The 17,937-nt window shown below is 39.2% G+C and overlaps 1 protein-coding gene across 2 annotated transcripts; it reads right to left on the minus strand.

Annotated features, from left to right (window-relative positions):
- Window positions 1-4,636: 4,636 nt before the first annotated feature.
- Window positions 4,637-17,738, minus strand: LOC141950783 (acyl-coenzyme A synthetase ACSM4, mitochondrial-like). Of its 2 annotated transcripts, XM_074886078.1 has the most exons (15): window positions 17,586-17,722; window positions 16,811-16,839; window positions 14,432-14,700; window positions 13,355-13,565; window positions 12,738-12,945; window positions 12,215-12,358; window positions 11,316-11,472; window positions 10,619-10,698; window positions 9,702-9,825; window positions 9,113-9,193; window positions 8,904-9,005; window positions 8,420-8,547; window positions 7,651-7,750; window positions 6,821-6,940; window positions 4,637-5,988 (listed from the first exon to the last, which is right to left on the minus strand). In XM_074886078.1, exons 3-15 carry the CDS (start codon window positions 14,630-14,632, stop codon window positions 5,902-5,904), a joined length of 1,743 nt encoding a protein of 580 aa, XP_074742179.1. In that variant the 5' UTR covers window positions 14,633-14,700; window positions 16,811-16,839; window positions 17,586-17,722; the 3' UTR covers window positions 4,637-5,901. The 2 variants fall into 2 exon arrangements, with proteins under 2 accessions (XP_074742179.1, XP_074742178.1); XM_074886077.1 differs by lacking the exon at window positions 16,811-16,839 and having other exon boundaries at window positions 17,586-17,738.
- Window positions 17,739-17,937: the final 199 nt, after the last annotated feature.

Genomic DNA, 17,937 nt, shown 5'->3' on the forward strand with positions numbered 1-17,937 from the left:
TGGGAGAAATCCTGTTTTCAAAGTGGTGTTCCAGATTAAATCAATTGGGCTTGATATGCTTCTGATTCAGATCTGCTTTACAGTAATTTGGTTCCATTTACTTCTCAGAAATGTCCTCTGATTTATATCGGTGTGAGCAAAGCAGCAGAGCAGTGTTCTTGGCTACACTGTCATTAGTGTCAGCATTTTACTGATATTTCTTGTAGGGGGATAAGCAAGTCCACAAGCTTGGATTTATGGGACTTCATGAGTTTCTCCTCATCTCAACCACTGAAGTGGCACCATGGAACAGTCTGGTCTGAATTAAAAATTTTCTCCAGGGAACTTCTACCCTAAATATTTGTAACGGTATTTCCACATGACATATGTGGTATGCAAGTGACTGCAAACATACTGATCTGGTCTGGCCACAACATTCATAGATATCTAACCTTATTTTTCTACTCTGCCATCATGGCAGGGTGGTTTGACTCCCCTCCACTAATGCACTATTTCAGGCTCTTGAATTTCTAACTTCATATGTGTTGGGAAAAAAAACCCCAAGAAATAAATGCATTAGAATCACTGAAGGAAAGAATATGGTTTGAACCTAGGGTCCAGCTGCTTACAAGCAGAAATGGCAATTCTGCAAGTCTCTGTGAGGATCCCAGCTTCTGAAATTATTACACTCTGACAGTGCATGACACACTCTGTGTGGGATGGGACTAAAGAGGAAAGCTCCAGCCTGCAACGTGCCTCTGATGGAATGGATACCTGGTAAGATCATGCTGCAACACCATGCGATTAATAGTGGGTGAAAGGAAATGTAGACAGACGCTGGGCATTTTTTAAAAAAAAAGAGTTCTATTTGCTGTAAACTTGCTGAAAATTCTTGTCATGGCCACTCCAACAAGCAAACACCAAGCAAAAATCGTAGTGGGGTTAAGTAGATATAGACCTTGTGAATTTACATAATCCTTTTCCCCTCATTAACAGGCCTGATTCTGTCAGGAATCTCTCAGGAGTGTAGCTTCATGTCACCTAGTAGAAGGGGTTTACCTTTAGTGTCGTTTTGCTGCAGATCATAAGCATGGTAAGACAAAAAAGACTGTGGAAGTATTTAATCTGATTAATGGAAGCACACAAAGTCCCCTCTGCTTCCTTCAAATTTATTTTATTTCATTTACCAAGAAAATAATGCTTTCCATCCAGAACTAGCCAGTCTGACCACAGTCATAATAATAGACAATGAAGTTTAAAGAATCTAGCTGTGAATGCCTGGCCCCTTACCCAGCAAGTAACTTCACCTCTGCACCTGATTGCCTAGGAAGTACCACAGGAAAACAAATACTGATCTCTTATGAAAGCATCATAAAAGGCTAAGAGATAAACATTTTTTTTGGAAATGTATCCCTATGCTGCATCACCCACTGGAAGTAAGTGTAAATGTCTCATTTAAAGAGGCAAAGTGTGTTACCTTCTCCCAGTTGAGTCCATTTATACAGAATGTGTGGCATTCACAGAGACCTTAAAAAGCAGAGGAATGTGGTGCTTGCAGCCTCCTTCTCTCAAGGGGAAACTAACTTGAGAGCACAGAACTGTGCGGAGCATGGGCTCCTTGGCAGACAGACCCTGCTGCAGCCGGATTTGACCACAACCTTATTTTGTTCACTCTTCTTCCGGTAGAATCACATTAAACAAACTTCTTGCTCTCATGGGGGATTCATTTTCTATAGCACTAGAATCCTGTGAGACTGTACTTGAAGATAACTTTATTTTGGATTTTAGGACTGTAAAGGAATCCATTAGGAAACAAGCAGCTGCTGGACTCTGTTGCTCTGCCACAGCTGATGGAAACTCAGACACTGATGGTGAATTCTGGTCTGCATCTTAAATCTAACACTTGAATGTGATGGCCAAACTTGGCAAATTACCCCTTCTCTAATTGATCTTTTCAAAAATGAGCCCTTCTCACACAGATACGCTCACATCCATTTCATTTATAAATTGTGTTCTTTTTTATTTTTACGGGGGGACTATTAAGACTCAGATCAAGTATTATCATAATAATTGGTTTTACATCAACAATCTGAAAAGCCTTGTGAATAACTAAAACCAAACTCACCTAATGGCTGCTCTGTTTTTCATTACAGCTTTATTCCAACTTTTTGTATTGTGGAAAAGGAGATGAAGTTGTAGATCACTTATAAAATGGTTCCTGCTCAATGGACTGGCTAAAATAACACATGTGAAGTCACAAAAATCACCATCCAGCAAATCTGCAAGACCAAGTTCCAAACACATTCTGGAAATGTAGTAAGGATTTCTAGACATAAAACTAAATATTAACTTTCTTACTAATGCAAGCAGAGCAATTTTATGTGCCAAAATACATACACAATATATATATACACACACAGGGTATATATGTCTACATGCAACATTAAGCATGTACTACAAATTTCTACAACTTAGTAATTTCTCATGATGTGTGAGAGCATCATATATGAAAGGATTATTTCTCACATACTGAATATGATCTCAATTCTCATTTCATTTACCTCAGAGAGGTTCTTAAAGCAAAAGATAGGGTCTTATGTTCATGCCTATTTCAAAACCGTCTTTACTATTTCAAAATAGTCTTCAGTATAAATACATGTTCCTTGTGCAAGTTAGTAGTCTTATACTGTGCATAATAACATGCCTCACAGTTTAAAAACATACCAAATACTCCCAGCCTTGCATTGAGAATTCCACTCCTGGCTAGTGGTTGGAAGACAAGAGACATGCCTTCAGAAGAAGGGGACACCTACACATGGTTGTCATTCTACCACTAAAAAAGTGGATTTTGAATCCTGCTGCAATAAAACTGCCAGTCTCCCATCTGTAGCAATGCATTTTCAGGACTTGTGCTGCCACTATCCCAAACCAGAAAAAATTTATTTGACCATTAAGGGGAAAACATTGAAGAGGAAACATGTTTCCTGACCCCAGCTGAAACTGAAGATTTCTCTATAAAACATCAAAAAAAAGAAACAAGTCCTCTAAAAGAACTATCATAAGTTATTTTACTTGTTTGCTGACCTTACAATAGCTGTGTTGCCCATTCTAAACACACATAAAACACCAAAAGAAAGGGCTAATTATATTATTATATTATTATCTTCAGCATCAGTTTGAAGTCCAGAGAGTCTCAAGAACACAACTTCGTCCTTATGATTCATTTCTGTTTCCTTGTCATCCTGATACAAGGGAGAACAGGATTGTCTTTGCAGACATGAGGCAAAGCGTGCAGAGGCACCAGCAGCATTAACATCTGGGTGAGGTTGTTTTGTAACCTCATCATAATGTCACACTTCTGTAATCCCTATAGAGACCATACGTACCAAAGTCACCATGTCCCCTCCACAGGCTTTGGATGAGAAGCTAAACTCTCAGGAAATAATGCATCAAAATATATTTGATACAGAATACCTTTTCTGATGCAGGTATTAACTTTTCTATTGTCTCTCAGAATAACATCAAATTGAAGCTGGGCTGTAAGTGGGATGGAGAGGAGGTCTCAAAGGGAAAGGCTAGTCTATTGAAAATTATATTTTTCAGCCGGAATGATACAATCCAGACAAGTTTCAAGCTTTGTGGCTCCAAAAGAAAGCCATGTGCTAGAAAGATGTATTTTGCTTTCAAATGCTTGTAGCTGCAACTCTGTGTCTCTGAAACCATTCTGCATGTATCAGAGGAAACATATTGGTGATTCTCTGATCCTGGGCAGAGGAGGAGAATTAAACAAACCATGTACCTTGAACATGACACAGAAAAATGTACTGAGTATCAATGATAAGTGGTTGCTGCAGCATGGAGCAGAGCACCTCACAGACTACAGCCACAGCACATGGCATAAATAATCTGGCAGTCTGCTTGACTTTGATCCCAGACCATTCATGCAAAAACTGGGTACTAGAGCACAACAGAAACCCAGTTTTTAAGGTCAGCTAAGCAAGGGATTACTGTAAGTGACAGTTCTAGCATTAAAGTCTGAGGCAAATTATTCTAACAAGCCACACTAGAATTTAGAGGGTGAAGAGTCATGACCCCACTGAAATCAGTGGTAAAACTTTCATCTTCAGTGTGGTAGTTCCATTCAGATTTTTTTTTAAGGCTTAGAACTTTCCCAACTTTGAATTTAGTTGCCTGATTTGGGTCTTTAAAAAAAAAAAAAAAAAAAAATCAACCTCCCGATCTTCAGACATTACTGGAGTTTAACTGCCCAAACAGCTAACTGCAGAGACAAGGATAGTTTCCAGGGGCTCTGAATTCCTGTTTGTACACTTGTTTATCATTCCTCTTTTTGTGGACCTTTTGTTGTTTTGTCCACTTTTTGTTGTTTTTAAAGACTTGTTTGTTTGAAACCAAGCAGAAAGATCTAGAAGATGTAGAGTCCCTGAAAGGCCCAGGAGTACAAGGCTCTTAAAGGAAACTGAACTGAGTACAGAAAGGAGCTTGAGGGAACAACAAGTGACATGTCCAAACAAGTGCATTCAAGAAACATAACCTAATGCTCCCAGAAACCTTAGGAGTGAAATAGTGAAAAGTGTTATGAAATCTCTGTGGAATTCTAAGGAGCATTACAAAAAATGAAGCTACTGTCAAAAAATAATGAAGTAAACATTGTATTTATTGACAATTGCTTTCATTTCAGCAGTTGCTAGTACAGAATTGTTTCTCTGACATAAGCAAAGTGTTTACTCTCAAGATATAAAAATATTTTACTTTCTCAAAATTAGAATTCTCCAAATCTCACTTCACAGCTGCAGTAGGCACAGAACTCCAGGCACTGAGACACAGCTGTAAAAGACCTTCTTTCCTGCCTAAAGATGCTATTGTTCTCCAGCAATTTCTTCTTATTTAATGAACAGAAGAGGACTCCAAGGCTGGAGATGTTTTTGTCAAATAATGAAAATTCATGCCAGAAAATTAAATCTTCTTTGAGTAAACAGAATTTAAAAAAATCTGAGGATAAACAGCTAAGAACTCATATAGCCTTAAAGTTTGGCCTGCTATTGCATGTGCAACTGTGAGAAGATTGTGTACACTACAGTACATGCTTCTTCATAAAGCTCAGAGCTAAATGTCATCATCCAAGCCAGATCAAGTGAGCTTTTTCATTGGTTTCACCTCTAAGTGGCTGCAGAAATAGACTGGTCCTGTAGCAAGTGTTTACTATGGCAGAGAACCATGTCTGTTCTACAAATTGGGTCACCTGCCCATCAGCAAACTTCATTTTAAAGACCACCAGAAGTGGTACAGAAGTTTTGTCTATTGTGTGGGAAGATCAGAATAGAGGGTGAGCAATGAAGCTACTTCTGTATGAGAGAGTATTTGTGGATAAAGCATGGGAGAAGCTGGCACTGCTTGTCATCAACATATGTATTAAACAAGAAAGGTTTATGAAGGTCTTGTGGTGGTGCCAATAAAGAAGATTCTTTCCACCATCACTAAATGGTAGGAGGGCTGCATTCAGTTTAAACATGCTGCATTTAAGGACCGAGCAATTGAACCACTCAAACATATGCCTGCCTTTCCTGCAGCTTGGAGTTAGACAATTGACATCAGCAATATCTCTTCACTGATCTTGGACGCCATTTAAGAGAGATGGGTCACCAGCCAAATTCTGGTGAACTTGTGGACATTCAGGACTAGAATGGAGTTGTATGGTTTGTTCCCCTTCCCAGCAATGCTTCAGGAACTGAAACTGTGGTACCGACATTAGAAGCTTTGCAAGCATCATCACATCTTGGTGTTATCTATATTTTTTGATGCTCAGGCATTCAACAAAAATAGATCAGAAAGAGGGCAGTTATATCAGAGAAATTTATATAGTGTTACGGGGATGAAAGAAGTTCTATTAAATTCCAAACAATGCTACATCCGTCCCCACTCTTTGTTTCTTAATTCATTCCTCTTGATCTTCCCAGTGACTGTCTTTGGCAGCTCTTGGACAAATTCCACCTAAATAAAAAGACAGAAAACAATGTAGCATGTTCTACAGAGATGGTTTTCAAGACTGGCTCTCAGTGTATGTGGAGAACTAAGAGGACTCCCACCAGTAAGAACTGCTTGCCTAAATGATCAAGTCCAAGCCAAATCAAGGCAGCACATTGTGCCACTGGTGAAACAATTTCCTTGGTTGCCTACATAGTCAAACATCTGTGTAGTTGCCTCCCAGCTAACCAAACTGAGTACTGCAACATGAGTATTGTAACAGAAGGATGAATACCTAAATGGTACCAGAGGTCAGAGATGAAAGAGAAAAAGAAGAAAAAAGGGATGTTATTGGCACAAAGTCGTTAATAATCCTTAGTTCCTATGAGTTCTACACAACTGAACCAAGGCACTGCTACTACCTCTTTTCCTGTAGTGCTGGGATTACTGAGAAAAACCAAGTGTATCCTCCTGGGCTTTCTTCTTATTTAGTAACTATGAGGACCAGTAGATAAAAACTTATTCATATTCAGTCAGGTACTACCCTAAAGTCAGAGAGTGCTTGGTTGAAGATTAAATACAAAATGGAGAATTATGATTGTAAGCCCGATTTAGAACATGCAGATCTAACTAGGATATTGTATAAAGCCTGTAAATTTTTGAGAGGTTTAAACAAACACTTTACTCAAATACATGAAAAACAATGTAAACTAATGTTATTTAAGAAAGATTTTCTGGAGCCAGTGCTCTAGCTGAATCTTTACCGCTGTCTCTTTCAGGTGAACTGTGAAAACCCAAATAGTAATTCTCCTGAAATTTATGGAAGGGTGCCCTGGTTTAAAATCTCAGAAGCATTTACCTTTCTAGGGTATTTATACGGAGCGGTAGTTTTCTTGACATGCTCCTGCAAGTCACAGGCTAAGCTCTCCAGGTCACTGGATGAAAAGGTTGGGGACAGGACCACAAACGCTTTCACAACCTGTGAGGTAAGGTCAACAAAAGTGATCTGACACCATCCATTTTTAAGAGCTGATATACAGGTTACCAGTGAGCAGTACTGCTTAGTCATGATGTGCAAAAGGGAGGAACAGAGAAACCAGCACAATATAAGAAATGGCTGTGCTCAGCTTCTGGCCAACGTATGTGCAGAAGGGAAAGTTGAAAGCACAGTTTTCCTGCCCTTGTTACAAAGCAAGAGCATTTGCTTTATCCTCTCTGCGGGGGTCAAGAAGATGGAGTAATAAGAGGCATCTCTGCAGAGTTCTCCCTGAAGCTGTGGGACATTTTGTCTCTCTCTGAAGTTCACAGTGAGGACAGTAGGCCCACATCACCCCAGCACAGGACTGTGCTTTCTCCATAGGTGTAGACCAAGCCTAATGCTAGGGCAGCTATAGTTTAACTTTGGCTACACCAAGACAGCCCAAAAAGACAATTTCAGTGTATAGACACGTGCTTAACAACAAGGGGAAAGTAAACATCACTATAATGTTCTCCACAGGATGAAAAGAAACTAAGAAGAGCAAAGGCATCTAAATGGGAAGGGATGTTGCCTGTCACCCCAAGCAGGATTACCCATGATGACATGACTGCCTTAGAGCTCTATGTTATTCAGTAAAGTAGGAACTGCTTTATGTAGTTATATATTTAAACAAATATATTTCTTCCCCCACCACTGTTCAGCATCATTACCTCTCCTCTGAGGGGATCTGGGCTGCTGACAACAGCTGTTTCTGCTACTGCTGGGTGCTCTATCAGGGCACTCTCTACTTCAAATGGCCCAATGCGATATCTAGGCAAGGAAAGAAAAATGCACAATTTGGTTTTATGAGCCAGTATCAAATGTTTTTTAATTGTCATATTGAAGAAAAAACCAAACCAGACCAACAGTCAGCTACAGTAACTTTAGGCAGAACGGGAAAGCTGGCTGTGTTAGAAGATAGGAGCATTTCATGGTGGTCATGTGGTAGAGGACTGCTGGGGCTGTGGATACCTCTCCATCTCTCCCCTCTCCTTGTGGCTCCTAAGATGGAGCTCCATCCCACCCTGATAGTTGGGGTCTGCAGCACCAGCTGTTGCCACATTATGGTATCACATCATAAAATATCAAATTGTTTCATTTCAACATGTTAAAAATAAAATGTTTCAATGCTCTTTGAGTCTGATAGAGATGTCCTTCAATTTTAGTCAAAAAACAAACTAGATTAAAATCCCTCTTCTGCCAATGGAAGTCTTCACTCTTTGTTGAAAGAGATGAGATGTTGCAAGGGAAACGGATACAGAGATACCACTGACATCATCAAAATGATACCACAGGTCTATGAAATAGTAATAAAAGCAAGTATTCTTAAGCCAAGAGGTCAATACATTCATCACAGGACTATTAAGACAGAAGCTAACCAGGAACACAAAATGCAAGATTATATAATGTCAGATTTAGAAAGGAAGCATGCAAACTAACCCTGAAGAAATGATGATGTCATCGTCTCTTCCAATAAACTGAAAATATCCATCTTTGTCCATAGTCCCTCTGTCTCCAGTGACATAAAAATCCCCACGTTCACTTTCTGCAGTTTTCTTAGGGTTATCCTCAAAGTGGTTTACAAACAGTAGTTTAGATTTTGAGCATGCATTAGCTATACATTATGCTATAACACACATAACATTAAATGCACTGCAGATTAATTTTTCAGTCAAGGATGTTCAAGAATTGTACTGACATTGCTATAAAATACAATAAAATAGGTTTAAAAAACATGTGGATTCTTTAAAAAAATGTAACTCAATCTTGAGCAAATTCTTCTCTTCCCTTTTCTAAATCCATCAATCCAAACAGACAAATTACTCTGGTAACAAATAATAAACTGGTGAAAAATATTCAACCTTCTGAACCACTACACAGTTGGAGAGATCGGTGGTGGTGAGGAATCAAATAAAGTCCTTACTACATATTCAGAGAAAAAACCAAGTGGTCTTATAGGTTTGCTTCTGACAGCAATTTCCCCCTGTTGTCCTGGAGGCAGAATATTGGCATTTTTGTCTATGATCTAGAATGAAAAACAAAACATATTTTAGTCCAACGGGAAAAAAAAAAGCCCCAAACCAACCAAACAAAAAATCCCTAATGAAAGAATCTAAGGAGCAGCCAACAAACCTGAACATCATAGAGGGGAGCTGCCTTCCCCATTGATCCAGGTTTAATCTTCATTCCTTTAAAAACAGAGCAGATTACTCCCTGTAAAAATCAAAACAAAGTTTTACAATAGAAAACTACTACATTCATATTCAATTAATTAAATGTAATTTATAGACTAATTCCAAAGTAAGGAATTAAGATTCATAGGATCCTATATATCAGTGCTGCATGGTACAGGTAAGCAAAATCAAGAAACTCCCTGAAAGAATCCTGCTCCATTATCTGCGAAGAATTCATGTCCTCTGACAATCAGTCTTCTTCCTTAGATTCAAACTCTGCCCTCTTGCCTGTCACTCGGAATTTGCTTAAGGACATTTATGGAAATATTAGAGCACATCTCCTCCCAACAGTCCACATTTCTGGCAGGTTCTGTGAGGAGAGCCATGAAAGGGTGTTCTTTCAGAAGTTATCAGGGGAGGAGATTACTGAAACATTCACAGAAATGTGAAGGGAAAACAGGCTATGTTCTTTCCAAACAAACCTTAAAACATCATAAAGCAAAAAGGAATTACAAAGATTTAATAGAAGATTGACCCTACAGATGTACCATTTCAGTCTGGCCATACACTTCATGGATGTCCAGCCCAGTCTTGCTTTTCCACTGCTCCATGACTTCTGGGTTGAGTGGCTCCCCTCCACTCACGCAGTGCTTCAGGTTCATGAATTTGTAGCTTCACAGGGAGTTAAAAAACAAGAGAGGCAGTACTTAAATCTATTGGGTAAGACGAGGAGCATGCAGCTATAACCAAATAATACTGGAGAGCCGTAATCTGGGAGAGCTAGTTCCATGAAGTGGGGAAATCAGAGGATTCCTGGTCCTTTGGCTCCTGGCACAGCAAGGATATCAGTCTGTGCTCAACACTATACATATGAGTAGTAGTAGTCAGAGTTAAACACACATGAAAAATAAGGTAAAATTTTTGCTGAAGTCAGCTGGGATTTAAGGACATGCCTATAACTAACCACAGAATGATTTGCTGAGCCAGGACCCTGATTGCTGACCCTCTGCAACAGCCCAAGTGAGAAAGTGCAAGAGGGGAGGAAGGAACAGTGGCAGGCAGTGAGAACTGGAGCAGGGGATGAGGTATAACTGTCACACCAAGGCAATCCCTCACAGTTATGTTGACACTGACTTTCTAGGATGACAGTCCTTCCTGAAGCATGGACAGTTAATGTGGTAGTTGAAAATTATGATAAAGAATTTAACAGGTGCTCAGTTTCATACCCTCAGGGATTTGCTCACAAGTTCAGTAATGAAAGTCTCAAATTTCTGAGGGAAAACATCAAGTTTCTCTATGTTTGATCATAAAACTCAGCAAAACTCACAGATTTTGTATAACAGGTTTTTTATGAAGATATTTTAAACTAAATTACCACCCTATTTTGGGTCAAGCAGCTAGATCTGGGAGTTCACTAAAGTTTAGTGAGGGTAAATTAAACATTAGTAAATAAATCTTGACATACTTGGAGAGATCATTTTGCACCAGCATGCGGAACAATGTTGGAGCACCAACCAGCACATCAATGGGGAATTTGCAGAGTGTCTAGTGAGTTAAACAACAAGATGGACATACAAAGCTCAGACAAAAAACTGCCTTGTGGATGTACAGTAAACAGGTGATACAGGGGGCAAATGTAGCTCTTCTTTCTATGTAAAAGCATCATATGCTCTCTGTTGGATAAGAAACCCTCCTGCAGCTGGTGTAATATGCAGAGATTCACAGTACATTTGATTGGAGAAAATCCCATGCTAACATGTCTACATGACACCCAGAGAGCACAGTTTGGAGCATGGCCAGAATAGCCCGTCTCTGTCTACATTATAGGGAGGTTTTCACTTTCATCTTGGCTTCAGTTTCAGTCTGCATTAATACCAGCTGATATTACTTCCACAGTCACTAGAACAAAAGGCAAGCAATTAGTGCTGCTTTTGGATGATTTTAATTCACGTGCTCATCAGCTATAAGCAAAATGTAGGAATGAACCACAGGTTTGGCCCCTTCCGTGTACATTAAAAATGCAAACAGGGGCTTTACACAACGGATACAGCATCTCGAACACAACTATGGACACAACCTTCATGAGATCTATGGATGCTATTAAGAATTATTTTTTTGTGACTCTTCTGCAGATTAACACATCTCCATGAGTTTTTCCTTACATTTAGGATGGCTGCTGAATCAACCTGTGGTAGTTTATGCATAAAGATGCATGATCCAAAAACCCAGGGATCAAAAACACATGACAGTGAAGCAAGTATCCATCCTGTGTCTGCTGTGCTCCATATCACATCTGAGGGAGTCAAATCCAACCAATACCTGAGAGCAGAAAAAAATGAACAAAAAGGCAATGAAAAATTGTTGCTTAAAAAATACCCCAACTGAAATCACAAAGAAAACAAAAAAAACCTCAACAAGTCTAAGATTTCTGACAAGATACATGGGCACTGGGCACTCTGAGTAAGTTTATTTTATGAGCTGGCTCTAGGATAAAAGGGCACCTAACTATGTTTGTATAATTATATACATACACACACACATACATATATCATACATATATGATGTCAGTCATATCATAGGATAGCGTAAGGGAAAGAGAGGAGTCTCAATTTCAATAGAGTGGCTTTCCACTAGGTACAAAGATAGGGCTGAAGCAGCAGCATTTGTGGATGCTGTGATGGACAGCAGGTATTTCAGTTCTAAGGCTGCTGAGGGACCAGAGTGACCTGTGCCACCAACAAACTCTGCCTCTGCTCATCTACATGTCACAAAGCTTTTTTCAGGCCAAAGAGCATGGTATCTCTTGGTTCTCTGCACTAAAGTATTCCAAGATGGTGGCTGTCCTTTGAACCACTCTAAAGAAAGGGTAAGAGATCTTAATTGAAAAATGGAAACACTGGGGATGATCCTACTCCCCTAGAAATCTGCTGGAGATCTAGTCTGATTTCAGAGGGAGAAGGGCTGGGGCTGTACATAGGCATTTCTTATTCAGTAATTTTTCATCAGTTTTACTATGCAGCTTCAATTATCTCATGTTCAGTCAGGCTCAAACCTTTCATACCTTTCACTTAAAAGGGGTCTGAAGCCAAGACTACCCTGGGAATGTTCAGTCATCTTTGGAGACCCTGTGGTTCCACTGGTGAAGAAGATACTCATTGAGTCTTGAATCCTTGTTTTGACACAGGAATGGTCAGCAGATTGGTTTCTTTAAAACAGAGGATGCAATTGTGACTTCAATAGTTACTTTAGACATGCTTCAGAATGTAATTAAGTATTGCATATTGCAGAACTCATACCCCAGATAAGCTTCACAGAAGCTCTTCACCAAATTAGACTAAAATAATGTGGAGTTACACTTCTTCAAAGACAGACTTCCCCTTAAGAGGAACAGATGAAACTTCCCAGAACAAGACCACTGTTAGCAAACAACTCTGATGTGGATCAACAATCAAGCAGTCACAACGAACACCTTAATGTTGGCATTTGATGAGTATTTGTAGTCGATAAATACTTGTAAATGAGCACTTGTGGAGAACAGGTCTGCTTTCTGCATCATGACTGCCGTGTCACTAACTCATACTCACCTGTACAGGTCCGTGAAGTTCAGCCATCCCTCCCTACTGCCTTTGGACACGATTAGCTTGGTTTTCAGAAACTGACACTCAGATGCCACTGAGTCCACGGCAGGAGCCACTGTGTCATTGGTGATGATGCACGTGGCCTTTGATGCCTGGAGTCGATATAATATGTCTTTGGCTGATAATGTGGATATTCCTGGAATTAAGACAATTCCTGGAAGAGCAATAAAGTTAGTTTGGGATGGCATTTTTTACATCTGATTCTTTTCTAAGAACCTAAACTACTAACTGTTCCCAAACTGAGATGAATGTGCCCTGGCACTCCCAAGCCAAACAGTTATAGTGGAGTCATGCAGCTGCTTGTGCCCTCCTGTAAGGAATGAAATGTGGGCCTGTCTGGTGACTTCCACAGATCTTCCCTGACTTCTGTCATCTCCATGCCTACTGCACAGGCCACCTGTCTTACGGCACCTAGTGCAGAATCTTCAGGACTGCCTGTGTAATTGGTAGCTAGGCCACTCACTAGATTATTAAATTATTTTTCCTTTATGAATCATAAATTCTTGATCCTCTCAACTGATTTGCATTAAGCAGTTTTACCAGTCTCAGATATGCTCACTGACCTGCTCGCATGCAAGCCACATTCACCAGCCCCCATTCTGGGATTCGCGGCAGGATGACAACAATTCTGTCCCCCTTCTGCAGTCCACATACTTTAGTCAGCACATTGGCCGCTTTCCGAGACAGGAACGCCAGCTCCTCAAAGCTCCACTTCACTTCTTCTCCTTTTCCATCTACCCACCAAAAGGCAGGGTTTGATGACCTCTTTCCAGCCTACAAAACATAGGGATTCAAAACCAAAATATTTTCCTCTGAAAGACCATGAAATGATAATGCACAAGTACCTGCAAATTATCGAAGATACTAGTATTTCACAACCAGAATATAAGCTATTATTTTTCCCTTGTCCTTAATGGATCAAGATTTGCTATGGATCAAGCTCAGATATTCTCAATAAATTCTCCTTTTCTGAACCTGAAACGTTTACCAGCCCAATTGTCTCCAGACTCATGTCCTAGTCTGGATCCTATTTCAGTTTAAGCCTTATGTGGAGCATAAATGCTCTGACAAAATAACAGATACTGTAAATACTTTACATAACACTCCTGATAATCTGGATAGAGTTGTGGAATACTATTAAACAGAAACAGCACAGGCAGAGGACAAAATAAAACAACAGGATAAAGACAGTATCTCAGGACTCTTTCTAGTCTGAATGTTCAGGAAGAGGGGAGTTAAGTGGTCTCTAACTACAGGGCATCTGGTCAAATGAAGAATCCACTCTGGAGCAAGGCAATTAAACATTTGTGGGAGAATTCTCCTAGCATGCAATGTTATTGTTACCTGTATTTTTATGATGCGAATATCTAATATTATAGTATGCAGAAAGAATAAGCACAGCCATTCTGAGGTTAAATCAAAGTCAAAAGGGACTTACCATTGCTTTTCCTACCTACATAGGAAGCACCAAGGGTCAGAAACACTTTTCAAATAAAGCAAGAAAGAATGAGATTTTGTGTAATTTCCTAATGCAAATTGGTTCTGGCAACTAATTTTTTTGATAAAAGAAAACCCCCCAGCTTGTTTCAAATGATATTTTAAATTAAAGTATCTCATCTACACTACAAAAGACCATATACCTTTTCAATCTCAGACCATTTATCCAGTACATCACTTGCAAAGTTAAAGTACTTTGGTATTTCCTGTTCGCCCCGCCTGACAGACTCGTACTGTGAATACACATCAGAGGCAAGCAGCCTGGGGTGTCCATGGAAAGTCCTGTTAGGAGGCTTCAGAGTCCACAAAGATTTTAGAAACCGTAATTTAAACAACAATTTCATGGCAGAAGATGATGTACGTGGATGCTGCAGACTATCTAAGAAAATCAGCAGAATTGTTGCTATGAATCCTGCAACAGCAACAAAAAAAAGGAAATAATCTTGAGATTATCCACAGACAATTCGGTTATGAATTGATGAGTTATAAATTGAAGTCACTTAGGCTAGTCACAGCCAAACTGATGTTTTTAACAGTTCGATTAAATGTGAAGTTCCCCATCCTGCTTTTTTATATTTTCTACCACCAGCTTTTTAAGGACTTACTGTACTGATCTGGCATCTTGTCTGTAGCTCAGCTGATCCTTGTATATTCTTGATGTGTTCTTTGGGGCTGCTAATTGCCCACAACTCTCCTTAGTCAAACACAGCATCAGATATTATTGTCTGCATTATAGGAAGGTTAATGGTTTTTACACCAAAGCATTCAGTAGCTTATTCTCTATTCCTTTTCCTTCCCGTAGAGCTGAAGGATGTTTTCAGATTACTTCCATCAAAATTCTCACTGCTTTAGCTTTAAGTTGCCGACTGATTTATCCATTCACCACATATATCCCAAGAACCTTCACTTCAGTAATCCCTTATGTAAGTCCCCCATTTTGATTTAGACACTTCTACATTTGCTGGCTGTAAATGCCCTCTTCCATCTGTACTCAACATAATGATCCTAAAAGCTCTCAAGTCCAATTACTTTCTTCCTTTCCATTGCTACTTTTTTTCCTCTCTTTTTAAAAATTATTATTATTATTTATTTATTATTATTTTTTTCAGCAGTCTAGATTGCTTTGAAATGTGCTCAACTCTAAAAATTTTAATGGTATTTAGAGGCTTCTCATAAGTGCACATGAAGATTATCAAACATGATAAAAAAAACCTGGCTCATGTCTGGAAGAGCCAGCAGTCAGAGCAGGAGTCAGTGGAATCCTGGAAGCTTATGATGATTCTAAAACCTGGGTCCATCTATTGATTTTCCCTTTTCAACCACAAGTTACTAAACTCAATACAAGGTTGGGTGAGTGACTGTTGAAATACAGGTTAATTTTCTTTTCTGTTCTTACAAAGGATGAAGACACCCACAAACTAGGAACAAAACAATAGGTAAACTCTTGATTAAATTCTTTTCCATGTGGAATTTCTGTGGCCTGAGTGAAGCTGCAAAGTTTTGCCCTTTGTCCCAGGTTTTTAAGTTCATTTTGTATAATTTACCTCTTGTCCTGATGTCGAAAGAACAGGGTTAAAAGTTACAAAGATTCCAAATTGAGCAACTATGTAGGCTTGTGGGAGAGTATCCAACCCTGGTCACATCGAAACCTTACAAAGTACCTAATCTCAAACAAAGACAGCACTCCCAAGATCTCAGTAGTGAGCTTCTTTGCCCCTGGATTCACTGGTGCAGGATATTCGCACTTGGAAAGATGAGCCACTGAAAAAAAAGTAGCCCTACATCGTTTTGCTGACCACCTCTACAGCAGTAAAACTGGAAGGAATTGGCTCTTGGATTCACTACACACGAGTCAAGCAAGCCCCTCTGTCAGAACTTAAAGACGAGTAGAAGGCCACATCGACAGGGCTGCTAAAGACTACACTGTTGTGCAAATGGGCCAAATGAAGGGTTATGCATCTTCTGTTCTTTTTCAGGTGTTTCTGTTCTTTTTCAGTGTGCTGATTGGCTCTTTGCACACTAGATGAAGAACTCAGATTTGGGACAACAGTCCCGTGTCTTCAACCATAACTACTTATCCTTGCATCTCTGACACATGGATCTGTTTTGGTTGAATTTTATTCCCCAAGAAAAAGCAACTTATTTAACAGTGGAATTATTTCCTTATTCCTTAGCAGGAGCTTTTACAGTAATATTTAATCTTTCTATCAAGCGAATGAACTCAAATACCTAGAACTTGCACACTTAATCTTTTCAGTGATACCTGACAGCATAAAAATCTGGATGCAGATTTTCCCCCCAAAACAGATACTCTATCAAAACCAACAGTAATTCACGGTGTTCTCCATGCTACATGGAGGCAGAGAAATACTGAGCAGCTGTAAATAATCCTATAGGATATCATTTGCTCCTGAGAAAGAATCATAGGACATGAATATAAAATTAAGTGTTATTATGTCCCTAAATGCCACCCACTTCAGAATCAGGATTATAGAGCAGAAACGTCTTTAGATGGTACTTACATTTTAAATCAAAACTCTATTAACAGGACCTGGTGGAAAAAAATAACTTAAAAAGGTTTTACTGGTGAAAAATGGTCTTTTAAATATTTCCTGAATACATCCATAGAAAATAGAAATTAATAAAGGAGTTTTATGTCATATTCTGGGATACATATTCATTTACATTGTTTTTTCTTACTTAAGGAAACAACTGCCAGCAAAAATATCAGGATTTTTGTTAAATGTAACCTTTGAGGTTGTGACCTCCACTGTTAATGCTAAAAAACAATGGATCCACTTTCAATCCTTTAAGAGAAAACCCTAATCATTTTGATTATTCTTTTTAATAACATAGTAGGATATTTCTCATTTCTTAGTCTGCTCTAATTCTATGATATAGCTACAATCTACAGAGTTCAAAGCATTGCAATGACAAAATCTACACAATACCCTGTAAACAAAAGAGGAGAGAAAGAACATTCAGGAACAGTATTCAAGATTGGAAATGGTATTCAAGACTGGCAAGATGAAAAACATTTTAAATCCAGGATTCCCTAGTGGTCTACAAAAATGTCTGCAAAGTTTTGCTGTGAGAACCTTCAACAGTTTTTAGCACTTTTTCACCTGCAATCACAGAGGTGAAAACCAAGTAAGAAAACTGAGGAAAAGACCCAGTAATGGCAAAGTCCTCTGAACTGCTGCAAGAATCAGAAATTGCTTTTCCTGATTTAGCACCATCTGCTTCTTCTCAATGATCAGCAACGCTAGGAATTCAGACAAACAACGTTTTCCTGACCTGTTTGTTGTGGACAGTATAGATTGAGAGCTGGCTGGGGTAGATCCTCTTCATTCAGTTCATCCAGCTTTCGGGACCTGTGTTTCCCAAACGATGCACTGTAAAGATTAGCCTTTATCTGGGGACTTGAAACCTGGATGGTCTGTCAAAAAGGATTTGGAGCGAAACCCTTTCTACTTTATTGTTTGCTCCTTTTGAAGTAATGAGAACAGAACATAGCACAAAACAGACCAGGCAGCACAATTATTTCCGTGGAGTAACCTTTTTCTTGTAATCATTTACACCATTGTTGATTGTGTATAATTTGCACCTTAACCTAAAGCACTTTGTATCTTCTCTTTTCCCCCACTTT

This window comes from Strix uralensis, chromosome 16 (assembly GCF_047716275.1).
Source record: "Strix uralensis isolate ZFMK-TIS-50842 chromosome 16, bStrUra1, whole genome shotgun sequence".
In the NCBI taxonomy this organism is placed as follows: Eukaryota; Metazoa; Chordata; class Aves; order Strigiformes; family Strigidae; genus Strix; species Strix uralensis.